This window comes from Pezoporus flaviventris, unplaced genomic scaffold, assembly GCF_033815535.1.
Source record: "Pezoporus flaviventris isolate CSIRO_AGI_PZ_B2104156 unplaced genomic scaffold, CSIRO_AGI_Pfla_v1 ptg000107l, whole genome shotgun sequence".
In the NCBI taxonomy this organism is placed as follows: Eukaryota; Metazoa; Chordata; class Aves; order Psittaciformes; family Psittacidae; genus Pezoporus; species Pezoporus flaviventris.
In genome coordinates, this window is record NW_026892655.1 from 1,168,962 (window position 1) to 1,181,071 (window position 12,110).

The 12,110-nt window shown below is 53.1% G+C and overlaps 2 protein-coding genes across 3 annotated transcripts; one reads left to right on the plus strand and one right to left on the minus strand.

Moving 5' to 3' along the window:
* Window positions 1-1,532: 1,532 nt before the first annotated feature.
* On the plus strand, window positions 1,533-7,570 carry KLHL11 (kelch like family member 11). Its single transcript, XM_061477724.1, has 2 exons — window positions 1,533-2,040; window positions 2,123-7,570. Exons 1-2 carry the CDS (start codon window positions 1,568-1,570, stop codon window positions 3,717-3,719), a joined length of 2,070 nt encoding a protein of 689 aa, XP_061333708.1. The 5' UTR covers window positions 1,533-1,567; the 3' UTR covers window positions 3,720-7,570.
* A 156-nt stretch (window positions 7,571-7,726) lies between these two features.
* On the minus strand, window positions 7,727-11,930 carry KLHL10 (kelch like family member 10). 2 transcript variants are annotated; one of them, XM_061477728.1, is made up of 5 exons: window positions 11,680-11,930; window positions 11,001-11,472; window positions 9,962-10,579; window positions 9,122-9,271; window positions 7,727-8,136 (listed from the first exon to the last, which is right to left on the minus strand). In XM_061477728.1, exons 1-5 carry the CDS (start codon window positions 11,865-11,867, stop codon window positions 7,765-7,767), a joined length of 1,800 nt encoding a protein of 599 aa, XP_061333712.1. In that variant the 5' UTR covers window positions 11,868-11,930; the 3' UTR covers window positions 7,727-7,764. The 2 variants fall into 2 exon arrangements, with proteins under 2 accessions (XP_061333712.1, XP_061333711.1); XM_061477727.1 differs by having other exon boundaries at window positions 11,001-11,490; window positions 11,680-11,929.
* Window positions 11,931-12,110: the final 180 nt, after the last annotated feature.

Genomic DNA, 12,110 nt, shown 5'->3' on the forward strand with positions numbered 1-12,110 from the left:
TTTGTTCTTGGCTGTTCTTCCACCCTTTACTGTGTTCTCATCTTCAGTCTCTCTGTACCCTGCCTCGTGGGACCACCGCTGATGTGTAATCAATGTTACTCGACCTCGGGTGTAGTAATTTAAAGTGTAAAGTTGTAACATAACCGCTGTTAAAACTGTGAACCTCCCTGTGTGCCGGTGTCTGTATTTATGCAAACAGCTTCTCCTGTACTACACGAGTGCTGGTAGATGGGACTGTCACTCATGGGAGCTGCAGATCCCAGCTCATCTCTGTGATAACGTCTGTGTATTGTAACCCAACTCAAATAAATGATACACTACTCCGTTACTCTTCTTCTGGCTCCTAGAAATTGGGGTTTAGATAGGGGGAAATGGTCACTACCTCCAACCAGTTCTTTCCTCAGGGGTGGGGCAATCCCAGGCCCAGCTCCAGGTTGGGCAGAGAAGAAGGGATTCAGAGCAGCCTGAGGAGAAGGACTTGGGGCTGTTGGTCAATGAGAAGCTGAATGTGACCCAGCCAGCAACCGTGTCCTGGGCTGCATCAAAAGGAACGTGACAGCAGGGCCAAGGAGCTGATCTTGCCCCTCTACTCTGCTCGTGATATCCCCCTTGCAGCCCTGGGTGCAGGTCTGGTGTCCTCTGGAACAAGTCCGGAGGAGGCCACAAGGATGAGCAGGGGCTGAGCAGGTCCTGTATGGAGCCAGGCTGGGAACCTTGGGGCTGTTCAGCCTGGAGAAGAGAAGCTGTGTGGAGACCTCAGAGCACCTTCCAGTGTCTGGAGAGGGACTCTTCATCAGGGAATGTAGTGATAGGACAAGGGGTGATGGGTTCAGACTGAAACAGGGGAATTCAGGTTGGAAATGAGGAAGGAGTTCTTTACTGTGAGGGTGCTGAGGCGCTGGCACAGGGCGCCCAGAGAAGCTGTGGTTGCCCCATCCCTGGCAGTGCTCAAGGCTGGAGCCTTGGGTGGCAGGGGGTTGGAACTGGAAGAGCTTGAGGTCTTTTCCAACCCAAACCACTCCATAATTCCGTGTTCTAGTTAAGAGGAATGGGGGGATACACACGTTGCATAGGAAACACGCAATCAGCTCCACACCAACAAGTGCCCTTTGGGTGGAGGGAGTTAATTCCTCCTTAAATCCCTTCCCTGCAGCTTGGCCTGAGGGAGGAGGTTTTAAGGAAGAGAAATAAAGGAAAGGCCACGTCCAGGCTCTGCCAAGCCCTGTGTGCGTGCTCCCGGCCCCTGGTACCTGCGCAGGGTGGGAAGGAGCCCCAGGGCCTCCCTCCTCCCAGTGCCTGGGCGCTGCCTCCGGCTCTGGCTGCTGTCACACCGGGTCCTACACCGGGAGAACCACCTCAGCTCGCTCCTGAGGGGCTCTCAGGGGGTGATGGAGCCGGTGCCTCCCCCTCCGGCCTGCCCCGGGCTCCGACCGGCGCTGAGGTAAAGCCGCGCTCGCGCCCACCCCGCCGCCATTTTCCCTGCGGCGGCGGCGACACCTCCCACCCGCCAGGGGGCAGTGCCGCGCCCCTCAGGCTCGCAGCGCAGGCGCAGTGCTCGCTCCCCGCCATGTCGGACAAGATGGCGGCGGCCGCGGCCTCCCCTCAGCCGCAGCCGGGCCCGGGGCCGCCGGCGGTAGCGGAGAGCGGAGCCCCGCGGCCCGGCTGCGGGGGGGAGGTGGAGGCCGAGGCGGAGGAGTTCGGGTGCCCCGCGCACTGCTCCGACCTGGCGTGGCGGCAGAACGAGCAGCGCCGCCACGGCCTCTACTGCGACATCACCCTGGCGTTCGGCGGCGGGCGGCCCGGCCCGGCCCGCGAGTACCGGGCGCACCGCTCCGTGCTGGCCGCCGCCACCGAGTACTTCACCCCGCTGCTGTCGGGCGGCTTCGCCGAGTCGCGCTCGGGCCGCGTGGAGCTGCAGAAGTGGAGCTCGGAGGGCGGCCCCGACCCCGACACGGTGGAGGCCGTCATCGGGTTCATGTACACCGGCACCATCCGCGTGAGCCCCGGGAACGTGCATGAGGTGCTGGAGATGGCGGACAGGTGAGCGGGGCCGGAGGGGGGGGTGGCAGCGGGCAGGGCGCGGGGCCGGGCCCGGCATCACCCGTGTGCGTTTGTGCCGCAGGTTCCTCCTGACCCGGCTGAAGGAGTTCTGCGGGGAGTTCCTGAAGAAGAAGCTGAACCTCTCCAACTGCGTGGCGGTTCACAGCCTGGCGCACATGTACTCCCTGAACCAGCTGGCCCTCAAAGCGCAGGACATGATCAGGAGGAACTTCTACAGGGTCATCCAGGACGAGGAGTTCTACACGCTGCCCTTCCACCTGGTCAGGGACTGGCTCTCGGACTCGGAGATCACGGTGGACTCTGAAGAAGTCCTCTTTGAGACTGTGCTGAGGTGGGTGCAGAAGAGCCCCGAGGAAAGAGAGAGGTACTTTGAGGATCTCTTTAAACTGCTCAGGTTGTCCCAGATGAAGCCCACTTACCTTACTCGCCACGTCAAGTCGGAAAGGCTGGTGTCGAGCAACGAAGCCTGTGTTAAATTAGTGGCTGAAGCCGTGGAGAGCCATGCCTTGAGGTCCGAGAACTTGCAGCCTGGTAACTTGCAGCATTCCGCTTGTCCTGTAGCGTTGCTGCCGCGGTTTGGGCAGAACATGGATGTCATTATGGTCATTGGTGGCGTGTCGGAGGGAGGGGATTACTTGAGTGAGTGCGTGGGGTATTTCATCGATGAAGATAGGTGGGTAAACTTACCCCACATCCATAACCACCTCGATGGGCACGCGGTTGCCGTGACGGAATCGTACGTGTATGTGGCTGGCTCCATGGAACCAGGGTTTGCCAAGACTGTAGAAAGGTACAATCCAAACAGGAATATCTGGGAGCAAGTTTCCAACCTGCTAACCAGAAAGCATTCCTTTGGCCTTACTGAAGTCAGAGGCAGCTTGTACAGTATCGGTGGGCATGGCAATTTCAGCCCTGGCTTTAAAGATGTGGCCGTTTATAACCCTGAGCAGGACAAATGGCTTAACCTGGAGTCAGCCCCCAAGATCCTTCGGGATGTCAAAGCTGTTTCTGTAGAAGACCGTTTCATTTATGTCGCTGCTCGAACCCCGGTTGACAGGGATAGTGAAGATGGGCTGAGGGCAGTCATTATCAGATACGATGCTGACACGAGGCAGTGGCAGGACGTGGAGTCCCTGCCTCTCATTGATAACTATTGCTCTTTTCAGATGTCTGTGGCTAACACGAACTTTTACCACACAGCATCGTGCTGCCCCAAGAGTTACCCTATAGATAATGAGGAGGCCAAGGTAAAGATCTCTGGCAGAGCCTCAGATGAAATACTTGAAAGCTTACCCCCAGAGGTGCTTAGCATTGAAGGAGCAGCTATTTGTTATTATAAAGATGATGTTTTTATCATTGGGGGGTGGAAAAACAGCGATGATATTGACAAGCAGTACAGGAAGGAGGCGTACCGTTACTGTGCGGAGAGAAAGCGCTGGATGCTTTTGCCTCCTATGCCTCAGCCTCGGTGCAGAGCAACAGCCTGCCACGTGAGGATTCCCTTCAGGTGCTTGCAGGGCACGCAGAGATACCCTATGCCACAAAATCTCATGTGGCAAAAGGACAGAATAAGGCAAATGCAGGAAAGGCAGATGCAGGAAATACACCGGCACTCCCTGAGCTTGCGGAGGATCCCCCGCTCGCAGATAGAGTGCTAGCTCATGGAGCATCACTCCTGATGAGCCTAGGAAGTGGTGTCTTGTTAGGCTGGAGATGTCTTTATAAGACATGAGGGTGTTGGTTTGGTTTGATGCATAAAACCAGCATCTTTTGTGTATTGAGTATTAAGAAGCTCAGAAATGGAGGATGGATGGGAATTGAGGAGCTATGTGAATCCAACAGTATTACTCAGTGGTGCCCAGGGAGAAGCCGTGGCCTGTATCGGGCTGTGAGGTATCTCTGGGAACATTATGTTTGTTACTTCTCTCTTGGGGTCTTTGTTTTCAAGGACTTCTGTGGAGTTGGGCTCCAACAGTTGCATTTTGAAAATCAAAGATCCTTATTGTAATAATTCAGTGGTTACATTTGTATGTGCTTGAAAGCACCTCTCCTCTTTTATTTGCACTTATCTATCGACATTCCTTTGAGTCTCTCCTCCTCAGTGACTAAACTTCACATGCAGTTCATGTTCGTGTACTTCGCTTTCCCACGCTGGAGGCAAGTGCAATAGTTATGTCTATATATGAAAACAAAAGCACAATCTTTCCTTGCCAACTTACTGCAGGATGTTTCTATGTGTATTCAATATTTTGTATTTGTCTGTTGTAGAGAGGCTGCAGCGTTTGCTTGTGAATGGATGGTTGGTAGAACACAAGACCCTTGCTAGAGCAGAGAACTTGAGGCAGTAAAGAAGATGCTTTGTCTTTGACAGCTTCGTTAGGAACTGGGGTCAACATCAGCCTGAGAAAAGGAGTGAAAACCACCAAAGTACCACCCGCCAGCACGGACTGGTTCCTGCTGTCAGTGTGGAGTAGTGAGAATGAGGGTGTTTCACAGTAACGGCCTGAAACCGGAGCTGGTTGTAGATCCTTCCTCGCGTGTTGCACACCTTTTAAGCCCAATGAAAAGGTGATTAGAAGAACCCCCGTGAGCCTGTTTCCAGCCTGTCTGTGACAATCAGAACTCTTTGCCTTCGGTACCCTGTCCCTCGTGCTGCAGGGTCCATCACAAATCCATACTTGGTGTCCTCTTGAAGCGAGACACTTGAGTTTTCATAGTGTCTCAACAGGTGAATTTCCCCACTTAGCGTGGTGGGAAGATTGAAGCTGATTTCAATACCTTTCGGTGTGCTGAGGGGGTTTTACATAAACCAGTGCCCTGACTGGCTCTGGTTCGCTTCCTGCTGGGCTCCTAAGGAACAGAAATGGAAGATTTCCTTCAGAGTAAACGGTTCCTGTCCCACCGAACACTCCTCCTCCCTGATCCCAAGAGCTCCAGGACGGTTGAGGTTACTGGCAGATTGAATGCATCCTTCCTCCCTTCATTTCTTCCCCATCCTTCCCTTCGTTTGAATGTTCCAGGCGTTCACATGCAGCTAACTCAGGATCTTAGGGAAGGGAAAGGGAGGAGTAAGCAGGGTGTTCCAGAATTTGTCTAGACAAACCTTGTTGGAGAATGTATTTACTGTCTTTGGTTCTTAGCATGGTTTTCTGGTGGTTTTGATGGGGGCAACTTCTTTGCAAAAGAACTTCTAAACAGTTTGGCTTTTTGTTTGTTTTGTTTTAACTGTTTAGCTTTCTGAGCTGATACTTCCCATTTCCCAATTCAGCACCAACCTAGATCAGAGCTGAAACACTGGGTAAGTCTTTCAACCATGCAGTGTGTCAAGGTTTCTCTGATGTGTACAACCCTTTCTGCTCTGCTTTGCAGTTGCCACTTTGGAGATCAGTAACTTGTCTTTTTGTAAGAGAAGAATCTAGCCTTGGTTTAAAAAAAAGGAAGTTGAAAATCCTAACAGTTTGTCTCAATTTACTCACCTGTAGTAACTCTGTTGTATTTTCTTTGCCTGTCGGTTAGGGCAGATGAGATTGTATGATGCTGGCCTAAGAGAACAAGTAGTAACGCTTGCTCAGGTTTAAGGCTGATGTCCAGAAGCGACTGTTACCAAATCAGCCTGTGAGCAAGGGCTTACTCAGTGGAGTTTGGCCCATGAGCTCTTGCGGGTTTGGCTTGAGTAGTTTAAGAACTGGAGCTGAATCCACTGATTTAACTTTAATTTGTGGGAGCTGATTTCAAGATATTTCACCAGACATTGCACATAAAAAATGGAGAAGAGGTTTTGTGCTCTACCCGCTGACTTGGCTGTAGGGGTTTGACAAGCAGCTGTAGGATGGTGTATATCAGCCCAGCCCAGCTCTGTCAAAGCCCTCTTGTCGTCTGCCAATTAATATGGACAATATATAGGGAGAAATCCCAAGGTTATTTCTGGTGGAAGATGAACTGACTAGTTTAACATGTGGCAGCATGCGACCAAATTCGATACAAGAACAAACTTACTGCAGTCATTCTTTTCCTAAGCAAAACTGATACTGCACTTACCATGAGAACTTTTGGCTAACACACAGGCTCCATAGTTTACTAAAAACATTCCACTCCAAGATAGTGTCCAAACAGCTTTAGCATCCAGAGCACGGGAATGCCAGCCGTGATTCCATCCGTGATGCACTGTACCCGTGTGCTGTGTCTGCATGGTGAGTGAGGGGCACAGCTGCACTTGCTCAAACTCTTGCTATGCTGGTTCTATGGATTTTTAAAGTCATTGGGTTTGTTTTGGGGTCTTTTAACCTTGACTTTAAATGGACCAATTGCATTGCACATGGGTTTTAACTGACAACTCTAACTACCCGTTGTATCACATGTAGGTGTTTGGAAGAGCTGCATTATTGGCTCTGTGTTGTAGCCCACTAACCTGTGAGGCTCACAGCAACTCCCCTGACTGCCGTAGCTTGCTGGCTGTCAATAAAATGATCCTAGAAGCAGAAGCCTGGAGATTCTTTCAGTGTGTCTATAGTGGCCAGTTCCATGTCAGCAAGATCCTAGTGTGTATGCAGTAAGTATTGGAAGGCCAACTGTTGGCTTTACTAATGTAAAAGAGCACTGGGAGGAGTTTTCCCTCTTCCTCATGACAATCACACTCCTCCACCTGTACTGAGTATGTGCCACAAAATGCATGTTTCATGTCCTGTCTTACTGCTCAGAGCATCAGTGGAGTAGGACACATCCTGCCTCACACTCGGCAGTCAGTGTAGTAATTTCTAGGTGCCACGTGTGTACATAGTATTTTCTAACTACCTGAATACTCTGTTAGTACGCTGGGTTTGTAATGAAGACATGCCAACTTTTTAGCATGCATTATGAATAGCCATGCCAAGCATTCTGCAGTACTATTTTCAACAGCATCTTTCTCCATCACAGTCAATGTTAACATGAGAGCTATTGGCTCAACTTGTGTGTCAGGGAATCCACTGCTCTGTACTGACAAACTGAGTCACAAAGCATTGCAACTGTTTGGGTTCTGTTTAACACAACCTAGTTAACAGTACGTTGTAACTCTCAGTGGGCTTAAAAAAGCAAGCTTCAAGTAAGTGGTGTATGGCTTAGATTTATTGCCAGCTGTGTCCACGTTATGCAGGGTATACATCATATCTCCACTTGTCAGTCCTGAAGTGGAAGTCTGCTAAAACAGGTGCTCTTGAGGATCTAATCCTGTTACTAACATGAATGTAAAGTGTGGAACTAACGAGGTGGTTGAAGACCATTAATAGTCAGATGCTCCTCATAGGTGCGTGTCACTGTGGATCACGGCAGCGGTGCTCTCCTGTGTTAATGTAGACTTCCATGAGTGCCTGGGGAGGAGCATGCCTGTACTGGCTTCCAGTAAGGTAACGTAGTGTGTGTGCATCTAGGTTTGAAACATACCCTACTGTCACGTTCTTTACCTTGAATACACTGTACTAAAGTTCACTGTAAGAGGTGGATTAATGAAAATAAACCTTTTATTTCTTTAGCATCCTTTGTTGTACCTTTCATTGTCTCAGTGGCTGCAGAGGCCGGGGCCGATGCGCACGCTTTGTGGTACCATAGAATGAAAGTTGTAAACGTTAATTCTTCTTTTGGCCTTTATGATTTTATTGATTTGTTATAGAACAGAAGTCAATACATTCACTTGCTGCTCAGAGGGCTTTATTCGCTGCATGGAGCTGTTTATACAGGCAGGCTGCTGGTTGAAGAAGTGAACCTGACTTCATTTGAAGAGTTGTCCGCGATGCTGTCTCGCTTGGCAACGTAGTCCCTGATGTTGGAGAGGCCTGGCACCACGCAGCAGCTCAGGGCGCTGCGGTATATGCTCATGTCCTGGATGTCGTACCACTCGTTGGTGTTTTCATCGTAGCACTCGGCGTTGAAAGTCGTTGTAAAGCCGTTGAAGCCCCCAACCACGTACAAGAAGTCGTCCACCACCTCGATGCCGAAGTTGCTGCGAGGGTTGAACATGGGGGGGACCGCGTGCCACGTGTTGTTGATGGGGTTGTACGCTTCCACGCTGCGGAGCCGGTTCACTCCGTCGAATCCTCCTACCTGTGAATGCCAAAGGCACGGAGTTGAACCTGGCTCTTCCTCACCTGCTCGGCCAGCTGGGTCATTACATAGAGTTACAGAATCACAGAGTAGTTTGGGGTGGAAAGGACCTTAAAATCATCCAGTTCCAGCCCCCTGCCATGGACAAGGACACCTCACATATGTTGCCCAAGGCTCTGTCCAACCTGGCCTTGAACACTGCCAGGGGTGGAGCATTCACCACTTCTGTGGGTAACCCATTCCAGTGCCTCAGCACCCTCACAAGGAAGAACTCCTTCCTGCACAAGGGGAAGTGGCCGTGCCTCGCTGAGCTCAGTTGAGCATTGCTGAGAGCGTGGCATCTCAAAACGTGTGCTCATTGCAGGCTGCTCCCTTGTTCCTCCTGAAACATCCAAAAGTATTTTGTGCAACTGTCAGATTTCACACTTTACAGGGTTTAAATGCAGTGTATGGCTGGGGTGAATGGAACCAAGCGAGGCCTCTGTGCTGCTGAACCTGTTGGCAGCAGCAAAAAATCATTGCTTTGCTGCAGGATGCTTAAAAATAGTCTGTACATTTCTCAGAACCAGAAGCGTGCAGGTGATGATGTTCTCAGGAGGCTCCAATGAGTTCAGACTGAAATGGGGGAAGTTTAGATTGGAGATAAGGCAGAAGCTCTTCCCTGTGAGGATGCTGAGGTGCTGGCACAGGGTGCCCAGAGAAGCTGTGGCTGCCCCATCCCTGGCAGTGTTCAAGGCCAGGTTGGACACAGGGGCTTGGAGCAAGCTGCTCCAGTGGAAGGGGTCCCTGCCCATGGCAGGGGTTGGAACTGGAGGAGCTTTAAGGTCCCTTCCAACCCAACCCTTTCCATGATTCTATTCCTTCCTTCCCTACATCTCACTTTAAAGCAGAATGCCAGCACTGAAGTCCAGGAGATGCAGATCAGCAAAGGGGGAGCACTACACGTGCTGGGGGCTGCGAGGACAGAGGCACCGGGCTCCCTTACCGCATACACCTCGTTCCGGTACGCGATGACTCCTACTCCGCTTCTTCTGCTTCTCATGGGCGCTATGAAGGTCCACTGCTCTGTGCTGGCGTCGTACACTTCAGCAGTGATCAGGCACTCGTTGCCGTTGAACCCACCGCATATGTACACCTGAGCAGGGGAGGAAGGCGCAGTGTGAGCAGGGCAGTTGCTCTCCTGGTAGGAGGACGTGAAGGGAAAACGAGTGACGTGGCTGGATGGGGTTTTTAGGGGGAGGTTGCTTTGGTTTTCAATGGGAATGGTCCTGGCATCCTGGCTTTGAAGGAGTACAAGCACATTGTGTTCTTCAGGCCAGCAGGATTTAGACCCTGTGTTTCCTCAACTGCATGAGGCAGGCCCTCTGGCAGGTTAAAGCCATTCCCCTTGGCCTGTCCCTACAGGTCCTGTCCCAAGCCCCTCTCCAGCTTTCCTGCAGCCCCTTCAGGCACTGGAGCTGCTCTCAGGTCTCCCCTTCAGGAGCCTTCTCTTGTCCAGGCTGCCCCAGCCCAGCTCTCTCAGCCTGGCTCCAGAGCAGAGCTGCTCCAGCCCCCGCAGCATCCCCATGGCCTCCTCTGCACTCACTCCAGCAGCTCCATATCCCTCTTGTGCTGGATCAGGGCTGCAGGGGGGGTCTCCCAGAGCACAGCAGAGGGAGAGAATCCCCTCCTTGAGCTGCTGCTCACCAAGGGGCTCTGGCTCAAGTGCTCACTGTTGGGCCATGTGAAAGGACAGGCCGTGTGTGTGATGCTGCGCACGTGCTCGGTTCCTCATCCCGCTCCGCTCACCCCAACCCGACCCGCTCCCCGCTAACGTGCCCGTTACCTTCCCATGCAGCGTGGTGGCACTGGCGTCGCTCCTCTGCGCCCGCATGGGGGTGATCAGCGTCCACTGGTTCGTCTCGGGCTCGTAGCGCTCGGCCGTGTTGAGGCGCGTGTACCCGTCGAACCCGCCCATGGCGTAGATGAAGCCGTCGAGGACGGTGACGCTGACGTAGCAGCGGCGCGAGTGCATGGGCGCGACCTGGTGCCACGTCTTCCGCAGGGGGTCGAACCTCCTGACGTTGTTGAAGTAATCCACGCTGTCGAAGCCGCCCACGACGTAGACGAAGCCTTTCAAATAGGCCGTGCCGTGGTAGGCCACCGGGCTCTCCCGCTCGCTCGTCACGTTCATCCACTTGTCCGCCCGCACGTCGTACGTCTCCATGGCGTTGGTGGGGCTGCCCCCGCTCCAGCCCCCGATGGCGAACAGGACGGCGTAGGGCAGGCGAGGCCGGCTGAGCGGGTTGGCGAAGTCCATGTAAGGGGGCCCGTGCATGCTGAGGTGGTACATCTCCGTCAGCGTGTTGATGATGAGGCCTTTGCAGTCCTCGCTTTCCACCACGTACTCCTGTGTCTTGACGTCGTTCATGAAGAATTCCGCTTGCATCAGCGCCAGCCGAACCTGGAAAGCACAGAAAGGGGGGGTTAGGGGCGGCATCCCCGTGGGGGAGAGCCGCAGCGCTCAATGGTTTTGCTGTAAGAGAACCTGAGAACTCAATGTGTCGCTTATAGCTAGTCTGGAAAGGGGGGTGCAAGGGTAAATCGCTTGATTTCATGGCACGGAGCCTGCTGCTGCTTTGGCACGGGGCTTTCCTCTTCGCAGACTCAAACTGCCCTAATGCCTGCTGCTGTTTGCGTGGCTCGTGCACAGACAGAGGCTCTGCGTGTGCAGAGATAACGTCCCTTGTGAACTTTGGTCCCTCCTGGCTGCGACAAGCAGCTGAACGCGAGGAAACGGGCACGTGGGAGCTCAGCCCCGAGCTCAGCGCCAGGGTCTTCAAGCAGAGCGGCTGTGGCCCTGCAGAGCCTGCGTCAGCACCAACCTTGCTCAGCAGCTTGGCAATGTGGTGCCGCCGGTTCGGGGGGTCGTGGTCAATCCACTTCACGATAGCCTTGAACACGGCATCCTCCTCCCTCGCGTTGAGCTCGTCCTTCTCAATGATGTTATCCAGCTCGCTGACGGAGAGCTCGAGGAACTCTGCAGAGACCTTGGTGATGTCCTCGAAGTGATGGAGGATGAACAGGAAGGCTGCTTCCTGCAGCTCGGGGCAGTAGTAGTGTTCTGTGAGCCTGTAGATGCCGATGCAGTTCTCAAAGCAGAGCTGGGACTTTAGGAACTCGCAGCACAGCCGGATGATGCCCATGATGTTGAGCTGGTCTGCGGCGACGAGCAGGCTTTCCACGTTCTCCATGGTGACCTGAACGGTCCGGGTGTAGGCGTAATCGATAATGAGCTTCATCATTTCGGGTGAAATCCCGGGGATTTTGTACACCGTCTTCTCGGCCCTGTTCCAGCTGCTGGTGAACAAAGCCCTGGAAAAAAACAAGCAGTGCTGGAGGCAAAACCAGCTTTGCTGGGTTAAACCCTGCCCGTTATCCCCTGGGCACCCATTTGGGTACCAGCAGTAGCCATGCTGGGAGGCCGTGTGGTTTTATCCATGTTTCATTAGTGATGGAAGCACGACCCAGGCTAGGAAATGCCACCCATCCCCTCTGACCAACCTGAAATAGTGGCTGCAGCTGCAGAGGATGTTCTTGTGGGCATTAAATTCGATCCCATCCACGCTGATGATCACATCACAGAGTTTCCCCTCGAGACGAAGTTCATTGAAGATGGTGCAAGCCATAGCACTCATCTTCCTCTCCATGTGTGAGGGTGAGCATTTGGTGGACACCAACCTGTCTCCCATGGTGAAGCCTGCAGCCGTGGGAGGTGCCTCTCTCAGGGTCTTTATCTTTGTCCCTCCAACATCACCCCTGCCCGGTGGTTCTAGAACATGCTCCATGATGAGGTCACAAACTCAGGGAACCAGGGCAGCAGTGCCTGGGAACAGGGTCCTCCCCCCAGCCCCTGATCCATGGTTGCCCCATAGCCCAGGCTGTGCTGGACCAGGCCCCATTGATGGCTGAGGAAGAAGGGCTTCAAGATTCCC